Source organism: Leucoraja erinacea, chromosome 7, assembly GCF_028641065.1.
Source record: "Leucoraja erinacea ecotype New England chromosome 7, Leri_hhj_1, whole genome shotgun sequence".
Lineage (NCBI taxonomy): Eukaryota > Metazoa > Chordata > Chondrichthyes > Rajiformes > Rajidae > Leucoraja > Leucoraja erinaceus.
Genome location: NC_073383.1, coordinates 37,779,795 through 37,806,863, shown reverse-complemented (window position 1 = coordinate 37,806,863; position 27,069 = coordinate 37,779,795). Strand labels below are relative to the sequence as shown.

Genomic DNA, 27,069 nt, shown 5'->3' with positions numbered 1-27,069 from the left:
GCCTCAGTTTTTACCACTCACCAACATATTATTTCACAGTGACTAACCCACATGTCTTTAGAGATGTTAGAGGAAACCCTGGTGATCACAAGCAGAATTTGCCATCCCCACACAGCACCAGAGGTCCAGATTGTACCCAGCCACTACTGTGTGTCCATTTCTCTATGTCCCATTCATTTTTCCTTAACCAATGATTGCTAAATCATTCAGTGTATTGAATCTAGGATCAAGAAATCACACCTTTTTTGCTCACTGCCGCGGCAAATTCCAGCTACTTCTCAGTGTGACGAGCAGTCCTCTCCCCTTCTCTCTGGATCTTCATGGCCACCAGCGTGACCTCCATGAGGAGTTACTGAATTTTGGAGCATTGAGGAGTTTCCCCGCCACGGGTACCATGCAATCCCATGCTACCTGTTCTATGGTCGGATAGTCGGCGACTAAACCGTCTCCCCCACCTGGTTTGCCAAGTGAGGAGGGGGCTGTGGACCCCCAGCAGGACCAAAAACAAGACCTGTCAAAGGGCGGATGAGCTTCTAGCAAGCCAACGGCCGTCCACACTTCAGTAGAAGTTGCGATCACTGTCATACACAGCATTGTAAGGAATGGTGATAAAGCACACACACCAAAATCCGATACTTCCAGCGGCGGAAGTCCGCAGAAACTGGAGGACAGAGATGTGTGGTGCGTCTGTCACCATTCCCGTTGGAAACCAGCTAATGTTTTCAACGATGATGATGATGATCATGAATGTTACCAGCCTGTCCAAGTAACAACTGCACATGCTGAGCTAAGCCCTCGAGTCTGCACAAAATTGGGCCTTTCCAGGTTGAGAGCTGCTTGAGATTGTTATAGAATAGGTTGTCTATAGAATGGCACAATCTTTAACAGCATTGAAGTGCAGAGGGATCTTGTTCAAGTTCATAGATCACTAAAGGTGGCAGCACAAGTAGATAGGATGGTAAAGAAGGCATATGGTATGCTTGCCTTCATTGTTAGAGGCATTGAATATAAGAATCAGGAAGTCATGATGCAGCTCTATAGGACTTTGATTCGGCTGCTTTTGGAGTATTGCGTGCAGTTCTGGACGTCCCATTACAGGAAAGTTGCAAAGGCTACAGAGAGTGCAGATGAGGTTTACCAGAGAGCTACCTGGTTTAGAGTGTTTCAGGGAGAGAGGTTGGATAAACTTAGATTGTTTTCTCTAGAATGTCAGAGGTTGAGGAGAGACTTGATATAGCTATATAAAATTAAGAGAGGCATAGATAAGGTAGACAGTCAGAACCTTTTTCCCAGGGTGGAAATGTCCAACACTAGAGTGCATAGCCATAAGGTGAGAGGGGAAATATTTAACAGATATGTGAGCGCAAGTTTTCTTTACATGGAGAATGCTGGGGGCCTGGAACCCATTGCCTGGGGTGCTGATGGTGGTGGCAAATGCGATTGTGGCATTTTAGAGGCTTGTAGATCGGCACGGAAGTGTAGGGAATAGAGCGATATGGATCATATACCGGCAGATGAGATCATCATGTTCGGCACAAACATTGTGGGCTAAAAAGTCCGTTCCTGTGCTGTAGTGTTCGAGGATCTATTCGAGTTATAAAAAATACATAACTTTGATTGCCAAGTCTGCACCAGCCATCAATCACCCTTTAACACTAACTCTATGAATCCCATTTTCCCGATGTTCTACTATGTTCTATCAACTCCCCAAATCCTACCACTCACCTAAACACTGGGGGCAATTTTTAGTGATTAATTAACATAGTCATACAGCATGAAAACAAGCCCTTATGCCCAACTTGCCCATCCCAAGATGCCCCATCTAATCTAGTCCCAATTGCCTATGTTTGACCCATATCCCTGTAAACCTTTCCATGTATCTGTCCAACTACCTTTTAAATGCTGTTATAGTGCCTGCCACAACTACCTCCTCTGGAAGTTCATTCCGTATACCCACTGCTCTCCAAGTGAAAAAGTTGCCCCTCAGTTTCGTATTTAATCTTGCCCCTCGCACCTTAAAAACATGTCCTTTTGTTTTTAACTCTCCAATCCTGGGTAAAGGACCTCAGTCTATCTATTCCCCTCATGAACTTATACACATCTATAAGATAACCTTTCATTCTCCTACGCTCCAAGGAATACAGTCCAAGCCTACCCAACCTCTCCTTATTGCGCAAGCCCTCAAGTCGTGGCAACATCTTTGTAAATCTTCACTGCATCCTTTGCAGCTTAACAACATATTTCCTATAGCAGGATGACCAAAACTCAAACAAATACTCCAACTGTGGCTTCATCAGAACCTTGTACAGTGGTAACATAACATCCCAACTTCTATACTCAATGCCCTGACTGATGAAGGCCAATGTGCTGAAAGCCGTCTTGACCACCTTATCTACCCATGACTCTACTTTTATGGAACTATCTGCTTGCACGCCTAGATCCCTCTGCTCTAAAACACTCCCCAGAGTGAAGGTCCTGCCCTGGTTAGACATATCAAAACACAATACCTCACATGTATCTGTATTAAACTCCATTAATGTCCACTTAGCCAACTGAATCAAGAATCTGCTGCAACCTTTGATAACCATCTTCACTATCTACAATACCCAATGGACCCAGCACTGATCCCTGAACCACACCACTGGTCACAGGCTTCCATTCCAAAAGCACCCTTCCATCACCACCATCTACTTCCTTCCACAAACAGTTCTGTATCCAGTCAGCGATCTCTCCCTGGATCCCATGCAATCTAACCTTCTAGTGAAGCTTACCATACGGAAGCTTATCAAAGGCCTTGCTGGTCCATGTAGGCAACATGTATGGCCTTTAGTTCAACAACCTTTACAGTTACCTCTTCAAAAAACTCAATCAAATTCATAAGACACGATTTCCCATGTACAAAATCATGTTGACTATCCCTTATCAACCCCTGTCCATCCAAATACATATATATTGTATCCCCCAGAATCCTCTCCAGTAAGTTGCCTACCACAGATGTTAGTCTCACTGGTTTATAGTTCCCGGGCTTTTCCTTGCAGCATTTCTTAGCCACCCTCTAGTCGTTCGGCACCTCACCTGTGTCTAACAATAATTCATATATTGTAGCCTGGCCCCATAATCTCTTCTCTAGCTTCCACAGCAACCTCGAACACAGCTGATCATGCCCAGTAGATTTATCTACCTTCATGTGGCTGTTCAGTATCTTGTCGACCGTAATGCAGATTGCTCTCAAGACATCGCCATTAACTGTCCTAATCTCCCATGTCACGCAGCACTGGATGCACAGGGCAAGGACTGGTGTTCTATCATCCATATCATTATCAGGCATCTGTTGTCTGGAAGCATAAATTCACGGGTATAGTGGATTGTCGTAGAATCAAGAAATCATGATTGTAGAAGATCGCTAAACAGTTGCTTGTGTGATTTGCTGTATTCGGGTATTGAAAGGTAATTGGAATTCCTTTTGTTTGCAGAGACAAACAGACAGTGAGGTGCCCACAGGTTGAAGTGTGCATAAACAAAGGCACCCTGCACTAGAGGGAGCATTGACATCCAGATGCAACCACATATTCTTTCTGCCTGTTGGCAAGCAACGGTAATCAGGGATCTGAAAAAAGGTCTTTATGCTAGAATTACTCAGCAAGTCAGGCAGCATCTGTGGAGAGAGACCTTGCTGTTCTAATGAAATATAATTGAAAAGATACATAACTAATTTTAATTCCAGTCTGATCTGCTTGATATTTCCAGCATCTTCTGTTTTATCAAATAATAAATATAATTGAATTGAGAGCCTCTGTGACTTCCCTGTCCAAAAAAAAGTGAACAGCAATATCTGATAAATTCCAGCCTCTAAGGAGACAACGCATAAGCATTCATTCCTATGGTTGTCTTGATAGCTACTGCCACTGCGGCTCCTTACCATTTCCAATGTTACAATGTAGGTGGGATAATTAGCAGGTTGCTTGAAAACATCCTTTTTGAAATGGAGGTGTCTTACGCAGCTCTGTTCATAGGTTCAGATAGAATAATTGATCCCAAATAGACTGTGTGGACTTGGCTACATTATTTCCTTTTCCTATTCTTCATTGTATGGTGGCTTTTCCTGCTCTGCATGCATCTCATCATTCTTCCAGTCATTCTTTATAGCAGGGGTAATGTCTACTAATGCACCCATATCAGGGAGCTATGTAGAAGCGTTGGAGAAAGCAAAACATTCTTCAACATCTGCCACGCTGTTCCCTGTGGACTTGTCTGAAATTGAAACAACTATAACAAGTAATAAAAACTTAGAGGGGCAAAACAATGGCCAGAAGAAATGAGAGCAACAAACTTGTAAGCATTAAATCTTTGCATATTATTTTACTGCGGAACCATTCTGCTGCTGGATATTTGTATAGCGGTGCAAAGTTAAGGAAGAACTTTAATGTCTGGAGTAGTGAAATTTGTGTTTGAAAAGCAAAATATCACAGGTTGGAAATCTGGAATAAAATCAAAATTGTGAGAATACTTAGCAGATCAATTAGCGTTGATGCAGTATAATGAGGGTTTGCTGACCTGTTTCTTGCTCCACGGATGCTGTGAACTATATTAAGCATTTTCTGTTTTCTGACATCAGGGCCTTCCTACTCTATACATTTATAATGGCCTTTCACAATACTCGTCAATGCTGTTCCATTATGTTGTTTGGCAAGATTCATGTCCTAAACAGGCATGTTTACATCTCTGAGGCACCAAAATCAAAAAACACGTGCTGCAAAGCCCAGTTTATTACTACCTTTATTATAAAGATTTAACTTTATTATTCACTAAATTACAGTGCCCTCCATAATGTTTGGACCCATCATTTATTTATTTGTCTCTGTGCTCCACAATTTGAGATTTGTAATAGAAAAAAATCACACGTGGTTAAAGTGCACATTATCCGATTTTAATAAAGGCCATTTTTATATATTTTGGTTTCACTCTGTAGAAATTACAGCAGTGTTTATGCATAGTCCCCCAATTTCAGGGCACCATTATGTTTGGGACACAGCAATGTCATGTAAATGAAAGTAGTCATATTTAGTATTTTGTTGCATATCCTTTGCATACAATGACTGCTTCAAGTCTGCGATTCATGGACATCACCAGTTGCTGGGTGTCTCCTCTGGTGATGCACTGACAGGCCTGTATTGCAGTCAACTTTAGCTTATGCTTGTTTTGAGGGCTATCCCCTTCAGTTATCTCTTCAGCATATATAAGGCATGCTCAATTGGGTTCAGATCGGGTGATTGACTTGGCCACTCAAGGATTGACCATTTTTTAGCTTTGAAAAACTCCTTTGTTGCTTTAGCAGTATGTTTGGGATCATTGTCTTGCTGTAGAATGAACCGCCGGCCAATGAGTTTTTTGAGGCATTTGTTTGACTTGAGCAGATAGGATTCTATACACTTCAGAATTCATTATGCTACTACCATCAACAGTTGTATCATCAATGAAGATAAGTGAGCCAGTACCTTCAGCAGCCATACATGCCCAGGCCATAACACTCCCACCACTGTGTTTCACAGATAAGGTGGTATGCTTTGGATCTTGGGAAGTTCCTTCTCTCCTCCATACTTTGCTCTTGCCATCACTCTGGTATATGTTAGTCTTCGTCTCATCTGTCCACAAGACCTTTTTCCAGAATTGTGCTTACTCTTTTAAGTACTTCTTGGTAAACTGTAACCCAGCCATCCTATTGTTGCGGCTAACCAGTGGTTTGCATCTTACAGTATAGCCTATGTATTTCTGTTCATGAAGTCTTCTGCGGACAGTGGTCATTGCCAAATCCACACCTGATTCCTGAAGAGTGTTTCTAATCAGTCGGACAGGTGTTTGTGGGGTTTTCTTTATTATAGAGAGAATTCTTCTGTAATCAGCTGTGGAGGTCTTCCTTGGCCTGCCAGTTGCTTTGCAATTAATAAACTCACCAGTGCTCTTTTTCTTCTTAATGCTGTTCCAAACAGTTGATTTTGGTAAGCCTAAGGCTCTTAACAGTTTTATTTTGTTTCTCAGTCTCATTGTGACTTTGACTTTTATTGGCACAACTTTGGTCCTCATGTTGATAAACAGCAATAAAAGTTTCCAAAGGTGATGGAAAGACTGGAGGAAGGACTTGATGCTGAGAGCTCTCTTTTCTCTGCATTAAGGAGGCAATTAAACACACATGAGCAATTAAAAATGCCTGTGAAGTCACGTGTCCCAAACATTATGTTGCCCTGAAATGGGGAGACTACAAGATACAAGATACAAGATATTTTATTATGTCATTTGAACCTAAGTTCAAATGAGATTATGTTTCTGCAGTCATACAAACAAGAAGAAAAACACCCAAGACACAATTAACACAATTTATATAAACATCCATCACAGTGAATCTCCTAACACCTCCTCACTGTGATGGAAGGCAATGTCTTGTCTCTTCCCTGTTCCTTATTCTTCTCCCTATGTTGGAGCCCCCAACGGGCGACGGCAAGTCCCGCGCCGGGCGATGCAAGGCCCAGCTCTGGGTCGCCCTCAGCCCCGCAACTCGGGCGGGAGAAGTTGCCGTTGCGGAAGCTCCGAAAAGCGGTCTCCCACCAACTATGTATAAACACAGCTGTAATTTCTACATGGTGAAACCAACATGTATGAAAATGGCCTTTAATAAAATCTGACAATGTGCACTTTAACCAAATGTGAATTTTTTTCTATTACAAATCTCAAATTCTGGAGTACAGACGCAAATAAATAAATGATGGGTCTTTGACCCAAACATTATGGAGGGCACTGGCATATCTCTACAAAATGTAGTAATGCTCTGTGAATAACGGGATCATGGATTTCATTGCAAACCTTCATTATTCTCTTGTCCACTCATAAACTTAGCAATTACTTTTAAAATAAAAAATAGACGTAAAATTAAATGATCTCAACACTGACAACGCAATAAGAAACATTTATGAGGCAGAAATGGTTGTAAAAGTGCAATATTACCAAAAAAGTGATTGTAATAAAATCAAATGCAGCTGCTCACCTCTTTAATCCAAGGGAGGAACCAGGCAGACAACCCTGCCTGTCTGGAATTTGTTGCAATAAGATATCATTACTTCTAAAATAATCAGCTAGATATATTAGTGTTTAGCAGCAGACCAAACCCACTTTGAAGGAAAATTTGAAAGTACTGTAATCAGTTTTGTTAAATATGCCGATTACAGGTACACGGAGAGGACAACGTGCTTTTCAAAATTGCTCTCTACTGTGGCAGTTTTCAAAGGTACAGAATCCTCTTATCCCCTTTTGTTTGCAGCAATATATTGTCAAATTCGAGACTTTATGCAATGTTAACACCAACTAAACCGTTCATATTCTGTTGCACTATTGATCATTGTGGTTGTTGCTGGACTGCTTTCCAGTACCGTGATCTGGAGATACAAGTTCATATTCTATCATAGCAGCTAGAAAAGTTAAACTCAGTTCATTAAATGCCAAGTGACCAAGAAACTACCAGAATGTAATAGACTCATCCTGTTCACTAATGTCTTGAGGGAAGGCAATCTGTTGTCATTTCTAATTTAGCCAGCATGAGACTCCAGCCCCACAGCAATGTGGTTAACTCTTAGCTGCCCTCTGAAATAGCTGAGCAAAACACTGGGTTAGGGAAATCTGCAATGGGGATTATTCTACCTAGATGAGTGCAATTGTATTAAGCAGCACAATGAGAACTCTCCAGAATGTGCAATGAGCAAAGGTGTAAATGAGTATTGTATTGGCAAAGCTGTGGTGGGGTCGAACTGAACAATATTGTCTTGATCGAGGTGATACAACATACCCAAGAATGAAAGCCACACAAAGCTATCTTAGATGAGTTGAACATCAGAAGAGTACATAATAGGGGAGGCCAACTGGTCCCCCAAGTCTGCCTGCCTTTCCGTATGACCCCAGGCTTTAAATCCCCTCTGCTGGATCCCCATTGCCTTCCATCTCCCGATCTTTCAAAGATTTACTTACCTCTATTAGATTTAACACTTAATCTAAAATAGATTTTGGAATCTAAGATAGCTTTGTGTGGCATTCATTCCTAGGTATGCTGCCACTGAGTTGACTTCCACAGTCTGGGTTAGAAAATTTCAGCGATTTACTATCTCCTGCAAGAAAACATGTCTATGTACTTCAGTTTTAAATAACCGTCCCCTTACCTTGAAACTATGTTCCCTCGTTCAAGATTCTTCATGAGTGAAAACATCTTGACACGTACTGTTATGCTCCTTTGCAATCTACCACCTTATCCTGTATGATTCACTAAGATCACAGAGTATACAAGGCATGATAAGCAAATTTGTAGATTACACTAAAGTGGGTGGTATTATAGACAGCAAAGATGGTTATCAATCACAGCAGGATCTTGATCAGCCGGGCAAATGGGCAGAGGAATGGTTGATGGTGTTTAATGTAGATAAATGCGAGGTTTTGTATTTTGAGAAATCAATGTTATGTACAGCATGGAAACAAGCTCTTTAGTCCAATCTCAAAGGTCAACCAGTGAACCCCCTTCAATTTACTCTCATCTCCTAGCACTTGAATCTGTTGCCTTATATGTCTAGATGACAGATGCTCATCTAGACACTTGTTAAGTGCTGTCCGTAAACAAGCTTCAACCACTTAGTGCATACACTAAAAAGGCTAGGAAATTCACCGTGAATGTTTGGAACTTAAAAAGTATTGAGGAACAGGGGGACCTTGAATACTATACCATAGTACGTTCCACGCATCTAATTCTCGGGATCAAAAAGGCCTCCTCAGATCCCCTCTAATCTTTTCCACTTACCTTAAGTCTATGTTCTCTACTTTTATCTTCATCGGATATGTGGAGAACTTTCCTGTAGCCTACCTATCTGTGCCCCTCATAATAATACGTACCTCAATCATGCCCCCTCTTAATCTCGTATTCTCCAGGGATAATAGACCTAACTTCTCCGGTCTCTCATAGAAACATAGAAACATAGAAATTAGGTGCAGGAATAGGCCATTCGGCCCTTCGAGCCTGCACCGCCATTCAATACGATCATGGCTGATCATCCAACTCAGTATCCCGTACCTGCCTTCTCTCCATACCCCCTGATCCCCTCAGCCACAAGGGCCACATCTAACTCCCTCTTAAATATAGCCAATGAAGTGGCCTCAACTACCCTCTGTGGCAGAGAGTTCCAGAGATTCACCACTCTCTGCGTGAAAAAAGTTCTTCTCATCTCGGTTTTAAAGGATTTCCCCTTTATCCTTAAGCTGTGACCCCTTGTCCTGGACTTCCCTAACATCGGGAACAATCTTCCTGCATCTAGCCTGTCCAACCCCTTAAGAATTTTGTAAGTTTCTATAAGATCCCCTCTCAATCTTCTAAATTCTAGAGAGTATAAACCAAGTCTATCCAGTCTTTGCTTCATAAGACAGTCCTGACATCCCAGGAATCAGTCTGGTGAACCATCTCTGCACTCTGCACTCCCTCTATGGCAATAATGTCCTTCCTCATAACTGAAACATTTCTGGTGCATCTCCTCTGCACCATCCTTCCTAAACCATTGTGATCAGAACTTCACTAGCTGTACTGTGGCTGAGAGGAGGGCGCTGCAGGGAATTATAAAAACTGCACAGAGCATTACAAACACTCAACTGCCCTCCTTGGATGATATATATAGGACCCGATGCTTGCGCCGGGCCACAAATATCAAGCAGGACACATCCCACCCACCCTGCCAACCACCTTTTCACTCTGCTGCCCTCTGGGAGGCGATTCAGGTGTCTGAAGGCTCGCACCGGTAGACTAAAAAATAGTTTCTACCCATGTGTGATAAAAGAGCTTAATTCCAACAGAGAACACTGGGGAAGCAAAATGTAATTCCAAGAAATGCCGCCAAATTCTTTTAAATTCTTTTTAAATACTTATTTATTATTTTACTAATAAGTGTGCATATGTGTCAATGGTTGTCGTGTTTGTATTTTTTTATCCGGAGGAGATGTAATGGAATTTAGTTGCACAGTATTGTGCAATGACAATAAACGTATTCATTCATTCATTCATTCATTCAGCTGAGGTCCGACGAAGGGTTGATAAAGTTGGAGGATGACCTTCCTACTTCTGTTTAGTTTAGTTTAGAGCAGGGGTCGCCAAACTATGGCCCATGGGCCACATCCGGGGATTCGTTATTGTTTCATAAAATAAAGTTTAGTGGTCCAGTGCTTGACTCTGTGTTTTACTGAGCTAGATTAAAGGGGCTAGCTCTAGTAGCATAATTACAATAGCACACAGTAAGATCCCACACACAAAGTGACAACTGACCAGCTATCACCAGTGTGTCTTATATTATGTTGAGGAGGGAACCCAAACGCTAGCTTCAGAATTGACCATAGTTAATAGGCACATACAGTGCATTGAGAAAGTATTCAGACCCCTTCACTTTTTCCACATTTTGTTACATTACAGCCTTATTCTAAAATTGGTTACAGTCATTTTTTGTTATCATCAATCTACGCACAATACCTCATAATATAAAAGCAAAAACAGGTGTTTAGTAATTATTGCAAAATAATTAAAAATAAATAACTGAAATATCACATTTACTTAAGTATTCAGACCCTTTGCTGTGACTCTCAAAATTGAGCTTTGGTGCATCGTGTTTCCATTGATTATCCTTGAGATGTTTCTACAACTTGATAGGAGTCTACAAGTGGTAAATTAAATTGATTGTACATGATTTGGAAAGGCACACACCTGTCTATATAAGGTCCCACTGTTGACAGTGCATGTCAGAGCAAAAAACAAGCCATGAAGACGAAGGAATTGTCTGTAGACCTCCGAGACAGGATTGTGTTGAGACACAGATCTGGGGAAAACATTTTTTGGAGCATTGCAGGTCCCGAAGAGCACAGTGGCCTCCGTCATTCTTAAATAGAACTTTGAAACCACCAGGACTCTTCATAGAGCCTAGCCAAACTGAGCAATCGGGGGAGAAGGGCCTTAGGATAGAGACTTACTAACATATTCAGGGAGGTGACAAAGAACCCGATGATCACTCTGACAGAGCTCCAGAGTTCCTCTGTGGAGATAGGATAAACTTCCAGAAGGCCAACTATATCTGCAACACGCCACCAATCAGGCCTTTATTGTAGAGTGGCCAGACAGAAGCCACTCCTCAGTTAAAGGCACATGACAGCCCGCTTGGAGTTTGCGAAAAGGCACCTAAACAAGATTCCCTGGCCTGATGAAACCAAGATTGAACTCTTTGGCCTGAATGCCAAGTGTCACGTCTGGAGGAAACCAGGCACCGCTCATCACCTGGCCAATACCATATCTATGGTGAAGCATTGTGGTGGCAGCATCATGCTGTAGGGATGTTTTTCAGCGGTAGGAACTGGAAGACCAGTCAGGATCGAGGTAAAGATGAACGGAGCAAAGTATAGAGAGATCCTTGATAAAAACCTGCTCCAGAGCGTTCAGGACCTCGGACTGGGGCAGATATTCACCTTCCAACAGGACAATGACCTAAAGCTCACGTTCAAGACAACGCAGGAGTGGCTTTGTTACAAGTCTGTGAATGTCTGTAAGTGGCCCGGCCAGAGCCCGGACTTGAACCCGATCGAACATCTCTGGAGGGATCTGAAAATAGCTGTGCATCGACACTCCCCATCCAACCTGACAGAGCTTGAGAGGATCTGCAGAGAAGAATGGGATAAATTGCCCAAATGCAAGTGTGCCAAGCTTGTAGCGTGATACCCAAGAAGACTTGAGGTTGTAATCACTGCCAAAGGTGCCTCAATAAAGTACTGAGTAAACGGTCTGAATACTTATGGAAATGTGATACTTCAGTTATTTATTTTTAATTATTTTGCAAAAATTTCTAAACACCTGTTTTCACTTTTTTATTGTGGGCTATTGTGTGTAGATTGCTGATTTAAAAAAAAAAGAATTTAATCCATTTTAGAATAAGGCTGTAACATAACAAAATGTGGAAAAAGTGAATGGGTCTGAATACTTTCTGAATGCACTGTACATTCTGTCCAATTGTTCCTTTCCATTGACTTTAATGGAAATCACCGAGTGTATAATGCATACTTCGCCGCACATTTCTTTCCCGATATTACAGCATTCTCTCAGTCTAGAATTTGAGCAGAAGTCTAGAAAGCAATTTGAAACCTACAATTATTTGGCTCAGAAGAGCATGTCATAACTGACACCATTTAGTGTCAGCATATTAGTCTGGATTCCAGCAGGATCATTAAATTCCATAGACAAGGAGTGAGGTGAGAACGTCTGCCCTTAACATTCTAGCAGCATTGGATGGTGTGTGCTATCAAGGAGCCTGATAAAACCACAATTAATGGGAATCAGAGGGAAATCTCTGCATTGCCCTGAATTACACCAAGCGCGTAGAACAATAGCTGTGGTTTATGGAAACCAATCATCTTAACCTTGGAATATTGCTGCAGAGGATATCGCTTCAGAGCTCAACCATCAAAAGTTCTTCAATGACCTCCCCTCACTAGAGATGTCTGCTGATGATTACGTAATGTTCAGTGCCATTTTCAATCAAGTAAAGAATTAGTCCGTAACCGAATGTGTTATTAAAGCTCTTTAAAACTGCTATTACTAGGAATCAAGAATGGGTCATTGAAGGGAAAATAACATTTGCACCATAACCCAGCTCTAACAAGGCAGAAACTAACCTCCACCATTGACATTCAATAGCATTATAACCATGGTGGTGCCGGCTCGAAGGGCCGAATGGCCTACTCCTGCACCTATTTTCTATGTTTCTATGTTTCTATCTGGTCCACCCAATGTTAACATTCTGAAGAAGGGCCTCGACCCAAAACATTGCCTTTTCCTTCCCTCCATAGATGCTGCCTCACCCACTGAGTTTCTCTACTGAGCGTTTTTGTCTACATTCTGGTGAGGGTGAGTTACCATTAATCAGAGGCATGATTTGATCAGCCACATAAATACTGTAATTCCAAGAGCTAGTTGATCTTCTGTGGAAAACAACTTACTTCCTGAGTATCTATCGTTGTCTAAGTGTCTATCAGGCATGTGCGGAAAAGCTTCAGGTGAGTGTAACTACAACAAGCTGAAGAATTTCATTCAACATAGAAACTACTAGAGCGTTTTTAGGTGCTAGGCCATTCGGCCCTTCGAGCCGGCACCGCCATTTAATATGATTACGGCTGATCATTCACCTCAGTATCCCGTACCTGCCTTCTCTCCATACCCTCTGATCCCCTTGGCCATAAGGGTCACATCTAACTCCCTCTTAAATATAGCCAATGAACTGGCCTCAACTACCCGCTGTGGCAAGAGAGTTCCAGAGATTCACCACTCTCTGTGTGAAAAAAGTTCTCCTCATCTCTGTTTTAAAGGATTTCCCCCTTATCTAAGCTGTGACCCCTTGTCCTGGACTTCCCTAACATCGGGAACAATCTTCCTGCATCTAGGTCCAACCCCTTAAGAATTTTGTAAGTTTCTATAAGATCCCCTCTCACCTAACAGAGAGTATGAAGAATGTATCCAGTCTTTCTTCAAAGACTCCTGACATCCCAGGAATAACCAAAGCACTCTGCATCCCTTAAACAATTCATTCAGATTTGGAGACCAAAACTGCACGCATTCAGTCCACGACCTGTGTATATGTTTGTTGTGCATGTTCCATCTGGAACAGCTGCTGCAACAATTCATCAAGGTTATTCCAATAAAGCTGGAGAAACTCAGCGGGTGCAGCAGCATCTATGGAGCGAAGGAAAAAGGCAACGTTTTGGGCCAAAACCCTTCTTCAGACTGATCGTGGGTGGGGGGGGGGGGCGGGGAGAAGAAAGGAAAAAGGAGGAGGAGCCCGAAGGCTGGGGGATGGGAGGAGACAGCAGGAGGGCTGAGGAAGGGGAGGAGACAGCAAGGACTAACAAATTATTCTTATTCCAATGGGGCCTCCTTTCCCATTATCTCTGCCATCTAGAAGGCCAAGAGTGGAAGACACAAGGGACCACCACTATTTATCTCCCTTTCAAAATGGAGCACTCTGTGACGGAAATATTTTGCCATAATTTCCAAGTCAGATCATATCAGATGTAAATCCTGCCAATAGCATCCTGGGAGTCCTATTATAGAAAGACTGCAAGGGGATAACTGACCACCATCTTCTTCAGGCCATTTATGTATAGACCGCAAATATTGGCCTTACCATTAATTCCCACATCGTGTAAACTAATTAACAAAAAAACATGCATTATATTTACATTGATTCTGATTACACAACTTAGTCCAAATAGTTTAAAAAATATTTTCTGTTTCACTATTACCCAAAATTCAGAACATAGAATTTCTACCAGGCAGAATGTTATCTTGGTATAATTGTTAAGCATGTATGTAATATGCTAAATACATATATAATTATGTTTAAAATTAATGGATTCCTCATAACAAAAAAAGGCAATTTAGATTCTGCAGAATGTCACAATTTATATTTACCAAAATAATATATTTCATAGAATATGCTTATTGGCCACACTAAATAAAGTTGCGCTATAATTCCACATTGTAAATTTTTTCATTAGAATATTTTCATTTACATTCTCAGGCACAACATTAGTGGATCAGATTATAAAATGAACAGTCTTCATATGATAGCTTTCCTCCATCAATCATTGTTAGGATGAAGCAAACAGCAAAGTGCAGAAAAAGTCAGAGCTGAAACAAATTCAGAAGTATCACAGTTTGCCTGCAAACAGCTTCTAATATTAAGTGCAAACAACCAGTGCTTATGAGGAGCAGGAAAGGTCCTTAAGTTGACACAAGAAGCAGTTGCATCCAACATAAATACTGCAAACCAAAATATATTAGTAATCAGTAGTCAAAACCCTAATTTAATTTTCAACCGAAATAGAATCCACAGGTAGGATGAGATGATGAGCAATGTTAAAAAAATAATGTTTCACCAAACAGTATTTGCACCAGGAATCTAGATCTTCCAATGACAATTGCAGTGTATAGAGCTGGGCTTTTTTTTTTGGCTGTACAGCACTTTATGGTGCTGCTTTGCTGGCAGTTAGTTAAAAGTGGAACAGTTGACTCCCAGTTCACAGTCGTTCACATTCCCGTTTTATACATGTGGCCTGTCGTTCTGCCTTCCACCAATCCTCATTCTGTGAGCACTGGCATATGGTGCAGTCATCCACCTTCACTTCCATCCCTGCTGGGATTATTGTCGAACCTGCAAAACAGTTGGGACCTAAAACAAGAAGAAATACACATGTTTTTGGGATACTGGGAATTAGTTACTGGGTACTCAACACAAGCCTAAAGTAAATAAAATACAGAAGATATCAAACAGGTCTGGTTCCATATATGGAAAATGTTGATGCTCTGGGTAAATGAATTGTGTCACAGCCAGCTATTTTGCAGATGTTTACAGTTATTAACGGGGATTCTAAATGCATCTTCTCGCCTAGTTGTCAAAATATTTCAGAAATCTAATTTGTATACTATTTGGGCAATATAATAAAAATAAACTGACAAAACTGGTCTTTACAGATTTACAATTTAATCTTGAGCTTTCCATTCAATCAAATATTTGAATTAACAAATAACATTTAACAGTGGAAAGCTGGCCTTTTAAATTGATTGTTTCCAAAACCGCACACCAAAAACCCTATTGGTTTCTGAAGTTGGAAACATTTACTTAAATAATGTGGGTTTTGGTGGAAATTCAAATTAAATTCTTGAATCAGAGACACTGACCCGAAAAATACTGCTATGATTCATTCGTGAATCCTAGAATCTGTCAGTTGAACAAGAACATGTGGCCAATTCCACCAATGCAAGCGCTTTGAAACTTCTTCAATTAGTCCCACTGTTTTCAAAAGCCCTGCAACTTTTTCCCTTTTGTAAGATGTCCTTGAATTTGTTTTTGCAACATTTCAGAAATACATTGCTGATTATAACAACTTGGCAGTAAATTTAATTCTCTATATATGTCCTAAGCCATTTTTTGGAAAGTGTCTTAAATAACAAACAGGTAGGTGATCCTAATAGCCTCAGCACAATGCTACACCTCAGTTTTGTTTAAGAACTGCTTAAAAAATACATTAAAACTTTTATCTTTCAACCATTTTATAATCAGTGTCATCCTGAAAATTAAATTAAATAATTTTAGAATGAGTGTTAAATATGTGGTAATTTTTTTAATTTTCTATCAGAGGTGGAGGCAAGTCAGCAAGCTATAATTAGGTAAGATCTGCTGGAATTATTTCATTACACTGTGTAATCTTCACAGCAATAAGTCTAATCTCTAGTTCATACCGTTAGACACAAGATCTGATACATGCTTAATCTTTCACCATCTGATGATTAAACCACAGAATCTTATGCGAGTTCAGTGAGCTAAATGCTGGGATAAGGGTTAGATGTGGTTGTCGATTTTTGTGCTGAAAGAAACATTATGTTACATTATGTGATACAAGGGAACGTAAATGTGTTGGTGGGAGACGTTTGAGAATAACCAGTTATAAATAACAACTATTGATAAATCCAATAAGGACTTTGGGGAAAGGCTTTTACTTGTTTTTCAAGAGTGACTTGGTAGAACATGAAAGTGTTACCAAATGGAGTAATTGAGTCAAATAACATAAACACATTTAAAGAAAACTGGAAATAAGCGAGTTCGGTATTCTGACTGCGCATGCCCAGGTCATAGGTCATTAGCTATAAAACAGTCTTGGCAATGGTGGTGCTGCATTGTGTGCAGGCTTGTGTTTCGTCTGTAGTCGGGGTCGGGGTCGGGGTCGGCTCTTCGTCACTGCGGATGCTGTTGAGTTGCTGTTGGGCCGTCCCCTTCCCCTCCCCGGTGTCCCGTCCCTGTCCGGAGGTGTCTGGGGTGGCCCTGGACTAGCGGGGTGGCCCTAGACTTGCAGCCACTGGCTCCAGCTCGGCTCTGCCTATCCCGCCGGGATGGCCGGCAGCTCTCCACCTCCACCCACCTCCCCCTCTGTCCGACACCGAGATCCTGCTGAAGATGGGCAGCCGCCGGCCCTTCTCGAAGACGGGCGAGTCGCTGCTGCTGGAGTCGTTCTGGTCAGAGAGAGAGTCTGCGGACGGGCTCCTGCTGGCCATGGGCAGGCCGGGCGCCCGTCGGAGCTGCGGGTACTGTTCGTGGTGCTGGCGGCAGTAGCAACCTCCTCCCCTTCAGCCCCGACCTGGAGTTGGTGCTGGCTCGGACTCTGGGCTTGGGGCTGGGCAAGGGAGGGGAGGAGGTTGCTACTGCCGCCAGCATCACAAACAGTACCCGCTTAGGGACATGTTGTTACGTGAGCACCAGTCCGCCAGGTTCTGCACCTCCACTCTGCAGTTTGCTTCATCACCGTTCGTGATCTGCCCGATCACCGTTGTGTCGTCTACGAACTTGACGATGGTGTTGGTGTCAAATGCAGGAACACGGTCGTGTGTGAAGAGGGAGTAGAGCATGGGGCTCAGTACACAGCCCTGAAGTGTGCCGGTGCTCAGAGTGATAGTGGAGGACAGGTGCGGGCCCAGTCTCACTGCCTGTGGTCGCTCCGTCAAGAAATTCGGGATCCAGTCGCATAGCGTTCGTTTCATAGCGTTCGACCTTTGACAAATTCCATAATTCCTTGCATTTTTCGGAATACCGAACTCGCTTATTAACATGGTAAATGAAAACAGAAAAACAGGTCAGGCAGCATCTGTGGAGAATGTTTAATGTTTTAGGTGATCGACCTTTCATCAGAGTACATGAAGTAAAAAGAAAGAATGGATCAGGTTGGATGAGGTGTGATGTGAAGCATTAACACTGCTATAGAGTATTTGAGCCAAGCAGTCTGTCTGTAAGCTCTACTATCAGCATAATTCCTCAAACATGAGTAACAGTGTGTAACTTCAGTCAGAACTCAAACACAATGACTGCTTGCCCATGCTAGAAAAGAGCATCTGTGCAAATTGCAGACATTGCATGTTGCAAACAATACTGTAAAGTGATTAAAAGGGCAGAAATCTCATCTTGGGACTTCAGATGGCAGCTCTAAATTCCTCACTGGATTTAAATTTTAATCTGAAATTGTTGATTAGATTTTTGTTTTGTGATATTCCCATTACTTCCTCAAATACTCCATATGCTCTTTTTAACACTATCAATTACACATTGTAAACACATCAGTGTTGTAAATATTAGTTAAAAAGTCTCACCAGTTTTGCCAGGATAGTCATCCTTCTTACAGCTATATAAGATGGATAACCCAGATGCCAAGGAAGGGTCTGATATCTTTCCCAAGGCAGCCTGAAACCTGCTATCACTGGTGAGATATTTTGTTTATTCCTGAGCTACATTGCTCCCAATAGAAATGAATTGTGCAGCAACCTACTCAAGTGGTTTCCCAGCTATGCGTCATTGCAAACATCTGAATTATTCACAGTATTTCATTCTAATGATATAGATTATTGACACTATAAAATCACTAATTACATCCAAGGAATATCGATTAAAAGGTAATTACATTATAGATAATGATTATAATGGCTAGCATAATTTGTTTTTGTGTATTTTGCTGAAAGATCATGAAAGCATCATTGCACCTCCTCTCACCCTACCTCCTGCACAATGCCATCCCATCCTCTCAATTTGTCTGCCTCTGCCACATTTGCTCTCAAGATTAGACTTTCCATTTTAGGACATTGAAGATGTCCTCTGTCTTCAGTAAAGATGGTTTTCCCCCTTGATATTGTAACTGGACCCCTCATCCATGTTTCCTCTATGCCTCATAGTTCTGCTCCCACCACCCCTCCCCTCAGACAGAGCAAGGATAGAGGTCCCTGGTCCCTATTTTTCACCCCACCAGCCCCTGCATCCAACAATTCATTCTCTGAAATTTCAGCCACCTTCACCGTGATCCCACCACCAGTCAAATATTCCCATCCCCATCCCTTTCTACTTTCTATAGAGACCATATTCTCTGCAAATCCTTGGTTCACATCCCTTTCTACCCCATTCATTCCTCCCCAAGTACCTTCCCCTGAATTCGCAGGAGATGTAAAATCTGTTCCTACAACTCCACCCTCACATCCTTCCAGGGGCCCCAACAGCACTTGCACATGAGACAATGGTTCACATCCACCTCCTCTAACCTCATCTACTGCATTGGTGCTCCTGATGTGGTCTACTTTGGTGACCACATCAGCATATGATCCTCCTAGGCCTGCTGAATCTCCCAGCTGCTAACCATTTTAACTCCCCTTCCCATTCCCACACTGACCTTTCTGTCCTGGGTCTCCTCCATTGCCAGAGTGAGGCCATTTGCAAATTGGAGGAACAACACCCTGGATAATTTACAACACAGTGGTACAAACTATAAATTTTCTAATTTTAGGTAACTTCTACTAAAAGTCAATTGACTAGTTCAACAGTTCACAACTACGTATCGCTCTTGGGCTCACACCTGCCTCTTACCAACAGTCAACCTACCAGGGAACTTCTGCCAGAGGAGGCAATCATTATCTATAACATAATTACCTTTTAATTCATATTCGTGTTTGAGGTCACCTGTTGGAGGCCCCGATTTGTATTGTTTTATCATCACTTCCAGTTTCACCTGATACTTTAACTACTACAATCAATCTGAAGAAGGGTCCCGACCCAAAATGCCACCTATCCATTTTCTCCAGAGATGCTGTGGAGTTACTCCAGCATTTTGTGTCGATCTTTAAATTGCATCAGTTTGGGTGTCACAATGGAATTTTGTGTTTAAGAAGCAATTAGACAGGTACAAGGATAGGACAGGTTTGGAGGGATATGGACTAAATGCTGGCAGGTGGGACTCTATGGTGGTTTCCTAGCCTATTGCTTGGTTTCTGAAGTTGTAATAATGTACGTTTTGGTGGAATTACAAATTAAATTCTTGAATCAGAGATACTGATCCAAATATACTGCTGTGATTCATTTGTGAATCCTAGAATCTGACAGTGGAACAAGACCATGCATTGCACCAATGCAAGCACTTTGAAACATCTTCAATAAATCCCACTGTTTTTTTAAAGTTCTGCAACTTTTTCACATTTGAAAGATGTCCTTGAATTTGTTTTCGCCACATTTCAGGAGTACATTGCAGATTATAACAACTTGTCAGTAAATTAATTATCTATATCTGTCCTAAGCCATTTTCGGAAAGTGTCTTTAAAAACAAACAGGCAGGTAATAGCCTCCGCACAATTCTTCACAATTTTTTTAAAGAACGCCTTAAAGAATACACTCAAATTTTTATCTTTCAACCTGTTTTATACTCAATGTCATGGAATTACATAGGGGATACTGACTACCGTTGATGAAACACCAGGCTTCCTCTGCATACCAAAAATGTGTTTATAAGGACACACTGGCCTGCAGTTAGAAACTCCTGCTTCTTTCACCAGTACACATCCCAATAATGTAATGGAGATGCCAGTAATATGCGAGACAAAAAATGCTGCCTGAGTTTCCAAGTGACAGATGGAGTATCTCAAAGTCTGGTAGCAGCCTTGAGGCATTGCACCTTTAATTCTTAGTTATAGGATGTACCACTTTGAATGACCGGCATCACATCCTCTGTTCTATTGGTCCCTGTACCTGTCTGGTGAAAACTTTTGCTGAGACTACCAGTGGATAAGGTCAAAATCAAAAACATGGCATTCAGTTCCCAAATCACCAGCAACTAAAAATATAAAATTTGCACGTGATCAATTTTGCAAAGCTAACATTGGAGTAGATCAATTTATTTTACGATTTAACTAGGGATTAGCTCCACAATTGAAGTTGCCATTCATTTATTATATAGATCATAATGAGTGTCGTGACATACACTATTATTTTGAACAAAACATTTGGCCTAATACTATTGATGCCATTCAAATTTTGGAACCAACCATAAAGACTGTATATAAAAAAAGGCTGTACTATAACTGAAGATGGAAAGCAATATTTTATAAAGGTTTTATTCATGATTTGTACAATAGAGCAAGCTGAAGAAAGATTAGTCTGATGAAAGGTCATTGACTTGAAGTGTTAAGCCCTTTCTCCATAGATTTGCCTGACCTGCTGAGTTTCTCCAGTATTCCCAGTTTTCAGATCAAGGTTAAGGTGATACAGTGCCCCTGATTCATAGTGAGTGACCAACCAGCTCAGTCATCTGGTAATGTGAAGGAAAATGCATTGTCCTTTTGGAGGAACGAGTTTTTGCAGTTTGCAGACATTTCAGGATCACTCATACATACTTAACGGGAAGTGCTCCAATTGTTTAAAAAAAATCTAAAATATCATGAAAGGCATATCCTTAATAATAACATACATTTAAAAAAAATAGGAAACCATGCTTGGAATAAATGGAAAGGATTGTAATATCCCCCTCAATTATTTTCTAATGCATCTGCAGAACAGGTAATGGAATTCTAACAAAATGCATTCACCTCCTTGTCTCCTTATGGTTTCAATCTGCTGCTCTCAGTAAATGGATCTGTTCAAATTTGGTGCACACCACTCATACCAAACTGAGATCTCGAGTTATTACTGAGGAGGTTTTGGACACCAGCTTCCGAAACCCGATCGGTTAATGTGAATGAGTGTTAATGTGGCCACACTTAAATAAGTCTGTGAAATGCCTTGATTATAGAATTCTAAAATTGAGCCATATTAGAATAGAATAATAAATCCTGATCCCCTCCTTTTCTAACATTACTGTAAATTGATCCTTTTCAACTTGCTGTTTATGCTGTTCCCCTTTACAATTGAATCAGCTTCCATCACCTCCTCAATCCCTACAGTGTAGAGTATAACAATTCACAGAATAAAGTAAAACATCTTTCCATCTTCTTTCTAGGAATGCCAATGATTTTAAATCTGTGCCTCTCATCACCAACTTTCCGACCACAGGAGGATATCTTGTACACAACCAAAATTCATGCAGTGACTACAGCTGCCCATAGCAAAGTTCTGCCACTATGAGAAATCAGGATTATTTTAATTGGGTCCTCAATACAGGCAGGGGGAGGAGGTGAAAAGGTGATGCATGATAAATCTGAATGGTTTGCACAGGGTGCAGAAAATGCAGACAGCATGCCAACTTTGCTACCTAAAGCCCCTGTCCCACTTACGTGTCCTTGGCACGCTAATTACACGATCTCGTGGTCGCGTTGAGGTGCGACGGTCCCGCGAAGGTCGCGCGCGACTTTATGCTTCCGCACAGCCGTCTGGAGCGTGTGACGTCATTTGAAGATGGACACAAAATGCAGGAGTAACTCAGCGGGACCGGCAGCATCTCTGGAGAGAAGGCATGGGTGATGTTTCGGGTCGAGATTCTTCTTCAGTCTGAAAGAAGGGTCTTGACCTGAAACATCATCGATTCCTTCTCTCCATAGATGCTGCCGGTCCCGCTGCGTTACTCCTGCATTTTGTGTCCATCTTCAATTTTCTTGGCCCCGCTCTGGGAGTAGAAATGGGGGCGGATCTGGACCGCAACGGCCGTGAGCCCCAGGCCGAGCTCGGCGATCGTTTACCTGCTTCTGCTGCTGTTGGAGGTGAGACATTGCATCACGCCATGGTCTTGGGTCTGTCCCACTTTGGCCGTTAGTTACGCGACAGGCCTGTGGCGCGCAAAGATTTTGTTCGCTACAAAATTTCGGAGCGCCGCGCGATACCGCACACAACTCCATACCCCTCCGCGCTTCTCAGTGGGACCGGCCCCACGGGGCCACAAGATGCCCGTGCGCCTCAACGCGATGACGAGGTCGCGTAATTTGCATGCCAAGGACACGCAAGTGGGACAGGGCCTTAACTATTATGTCAGTACACACTCATTCTCAGTGCAGTTCTTTGGCTCAATTGATCAGGGGAAGGGAAGGGGGACAATATTGCTATTCAGTTACACAAGCTCTTTGCACCTTTATTTTAATGGGAAATTGTGCTGCTGTAGATGCTGAAAGTGCCTGTGAAAGTGCAGCTAACCTGGGAGTGGCTGGACCCTAACCTTTTTGGATGCAGAAGATTTTGGTGAACCCAGAGGAAAGGAGGTGAATATGCTGCACTCTCAGGGGACAGGAAGCCATTGGGTTAGAATCAATATGGCACACTGGAGGCCACTTGAGCCATTGAAGCCTTAAGGGCCTGTCCCACGAGCATGCGACCTGCATGCGGCTAGGGCGACCAAACCGGAAGCGGGGTCTGTGCGGAGGTCGAGTGATTTCCGTACAGGGCCGGTCCCACCAGCATGCGGCTGCATGCGGCGAGTGCGACCAAACCAGAAGCGGGGGCCGCGCGGAGGTCGAGTGAGTGACGTGAAGTTTGAGCGAAGTCCGCGGGAAGTTCGCGCGTGACGTACGGCGTCAAGACGTGCGTACAGCGTCGAGACGATGCGCACGCCCGTTGAGGCGGTGCGTACGGCGTCGAGGCAGCTGCGGGCCAGGAGGCCGTTGCCGTGCGGAATTTTTGAACACGGTCAGTTTTTCGGAGCCCCGCGCGATGTTGGGACCAGCTCCGCACAACTCCATACAGCTCCGGTAATCAAAGTGGGACCAGCCCCGCGAGGCTGTACGGCTCAAGCGACCACGTTAGGTTGCGCTTGCCGTATGGAGTCGCATGCTCGTGGGACAGGCCCTTTACCAATTTTCTTTTCAGTAAGTCTGTCAGTTCTAATTCCCTAGTCTATTCTGATAGTCTTGCGTATTTATATTCCTCAAAAGCTTTTCTAAATGCCAAATAAATTTGACTATTTCCGCCAACTTCATAGACAGAGAATTCCATGTCATTACCACTAGCTACATAAAGCAGACCCCCTCTTTTTACTTTTCCTCAAATCCTTTGATCTGTTTCCATCGACTTCAAACTATCAAACAAATGCAGTTTATATTTCTCGACATCTAAAATTACCACAATCCTGCACATCTTTATCAAATTTCCTCGAACGTCCTGTACACCATATAAGAATAAACCTAGCTTCTTCAACCTAACTTTATAAATTAAATCTTTCATCATTGGAAACATCTGGTCAGTCTGCACCTTCTCAGCATCCGCATACTCTTTCTAAAATTTGGTACCCAGTCCTGGACAATGCTCCAAGTGTGGCCTATCCAGAACATAATAAAAGTTCAGCAAAATTGCTTTGTGTTTATACATACCTCTATTCACAAACCACACCAACACACAGGCTTTGCTATTGGCGTTCTCACTAAGTTCTGACATCTTCAAAAGATCTGTGCGTATAAACCTGCAGGCCGCACATTTTCCATCACACTCCATAGAATGTTAGCATTGCCATCCAAGTTATTTTGCTGATTTGCATCATCTCACACTTCCCTGTATTAAACTCCACCCGGTACCTGCCTCTTCTATCAGCCCGCATCCTGTTCCAGTCCATTTTATTATCCTCTCTGTCTCACTCCCACGTTTGTATCATTGGCAAATCTTAACATTTCAAAATATTTTTCCAATATGTCCCATGGTCCTAGCACTGACACTGGAATAACTGGAACACAACATGCCTCGTGTCCGCCAGTTTGCAAAGCAATCATTTATTATAGCTTGAGTACAAATCAATCATTTATTATAGCTTGAGTACAAAACAATGTGCTGAATGAGCTCAGTGGGTCAGGCAGCATCTGTGGAGGGAAATGGACAGCCGACAATTCCCTTCACAGATGCCTCTGAGTTCCTCCAGTAGATTATTATTTTCTCAGGATTCCATTATTTGTAGTCTCTTGGGTCTCCATTTATTGAAGCTTGCCACTTTAAGCTAATGTTTTTATGCAAGCTGATACTAACCCTCCTATTGCCCTCAGTTTTGTCATCTTACCTTTTTTTGGGCATCTTAGGTAGCATGGATGAGTTGGACCAAAGGACCTGTTTCTCTGCTACGTAACTGACTCTATACATACTTTGCCAAAAGTTTTCTTAAAATCCATTTAGACAACATCCACTGTATTCCCTTCATCGACTTATGACCCCATCAAAGATTCACTAAAGTTGGTTAAACACAAATTTATGCTGCCTCTTCTTTATTAAATCAAACGTCTCCATGTGCATATTCATATTTTCTTTGATTATTGTTTCTATAAACTTACCCTCTACTGATGTAAAACTGACCATTCTGTAGGTAGTAAGAATAGTCTTGTGAGATTTCTGTGTTCTATTTTCAACTTTCCAATCCTTTGACATCTCCCACCCCCTTATACCTTTCCTTTTCCACTTCCCTTATATGTGGGGAACAATGGAAGACCTATCTACCATTACCAAACCCCATTTCCTGTTTTCCTTGGCAACGTTAAATGCAAATCATCCAGACCAGGTGACTTATAAATTATAAGTATTGGCAATTTTTCCAGTACATGCTGCCTGTCACTTGTCACCCCTAGATTTCAAGAGAGAGATTTAGCTCTTAGGGCTAATGGAATCAAGTGATATGGGGGAAAAGCAGGAGCGGGGCACTGATTTTGGATGATTAGCCATGATCATATTGAATGGCGTTGCTGGCTTGAAGGGTCGAATTACCTACCCCTGCACCAATTTTCTATGTCTATGTTTTTATTCATTATCTTCATCAATATATTTTGTCAGTATTCCTTTCCTTAGTGAATGCTGATACAAAGCACTCACTCCAGTCTCGCTTCATATCTTTAAACTTACTTCTAATCTACATGTTGTTTAAGAAAGAACTGGAAATGCTGGAAAATCAAAGGTACACAAAAATGCTGGAGAAACTCAGCGGGTACAGCAGCATCTATGGAGCGAAGGAAATAGGCAATGTTTCGGGCCGAAACGTTGCCTATTTCCTTCGCTCCATAGATGCTGCTGCACCCGCTGAGTTTCTCCAGCATTTTTGTATACCTTCTAATCTACATGGGCAACCTCACCATTTACCATTCATTTGTGGTGGAAGTTTTTGTGTTCCCTTTTATGTTGACTGTTGTTGCATTCTCATATTCTTTTTATAAAATTAGTCTTATTGTACTCTTCATTCCCCCTTCCACCTTAATTGAATTTAGCATGGCTCTCACTTGAAGAAACCACCTGACATGAATATGGACATAGAACCGTACAGCACAAGGACAGGCCCTTCGGCCCACAGTGTCTGTGCCAACATAATGCTAAGACCAATTCTTGTCTGCCTGCATGTAACCCATATCATTCCATTCCCTGAATATCCACATGCCAATCCAAAAACCTCTTAAATGAATGTATCGTGTCAGCATCAATCACAACCCACAGCAGTGTGTTCCAGGCACACACCACCCTCTGTAAAAAAACTTGTCTTGCACATCTTCTTTAAACTTTGCCCCTCTCATCTTAAAGTTATGCCTTATGGTATTTATTTTTTTCATCCTTGGAAAAAAAGTTCTGACTGTCTACCCTATCTATATCTCTCATAAGTTTATTTACTTCTCTCAGGTCTCCCCATTACCTCTGGTTTTCCAGAGAAAGCAATGTAGGTCTGTCCAACTTCTCATTGTAATTAATACCGCCTAATCCTGTTCTACGGTACAAACCCTCCAATATGTCCTCGCTGAGTTCTGCCTTGGCAGTCTCCCTGATTAGTGGCGCAACATCTCCACCTCTTTTACCTCCCTCTCGATTACGTCTGAAACATCTAAACCCAGGAAGATTGTACTGCCAATCATGTTCCTCTTACATCCATGTTTCCACAATGGCCATGACATCATAATTCTAAGCACTGATCCAGGCTCTAAGTTCATCTGGTTTTCCCACAATGCTTACATTAAAATAAACACACTTCAGCTCATCAGCTTCACCATATTTATTCCTCCACCTGCCTGTCCTTCCTTTGAGACTTAATGGTCCTGACCTCTCCTTCCAATTTCTGATTTACCACTTTGGTTCCCACTCCCTGCCCCTCTAGTATCATCACCTTTCCTATGCTGTCTTTATTCATGTGAACGGTTATGGTTCTTGTGTCCTTCATCTTGCAGGAATGTACCTAAGCATTCCTCTTTAATCATCGCCCATTGTTCTATTGTATTTTCTCCGTCAATCTTAATTCTTATATTCA

At 42.1% G+C, this 27,069-nt stretch overlaps 1 protein-coding gene across 2 annotated transcripts in view; it reads right to left on the bottom strand.

Moving 5' to 3' along the window:
• Positions 1 to 13,929: 13,929 nt before the first annotated feature.
• The window catches only part of vwc2l (von Willebrand factor C domain containing 2 like), a 32,175-nt gene continuing 19,035 nt past the window's right edge, over positions 13,930 to 27,069 (bottom strand). For both annotated transcript variants that reach the window (XM_055638305.1, XM_055638304.1), the window contains one exon: positions 13,930 to 15,269. In XM_055638305.1, coding sequence (XP_055494280.1) covers positions 15,118 to 15,269 — 152 coding nt within the window. In that variant the 3' untranslated portion in view covers positions 13,930 to 15,117. The remainder of the gene's footprint in view (positions 15,270 to 27,069) is intronic.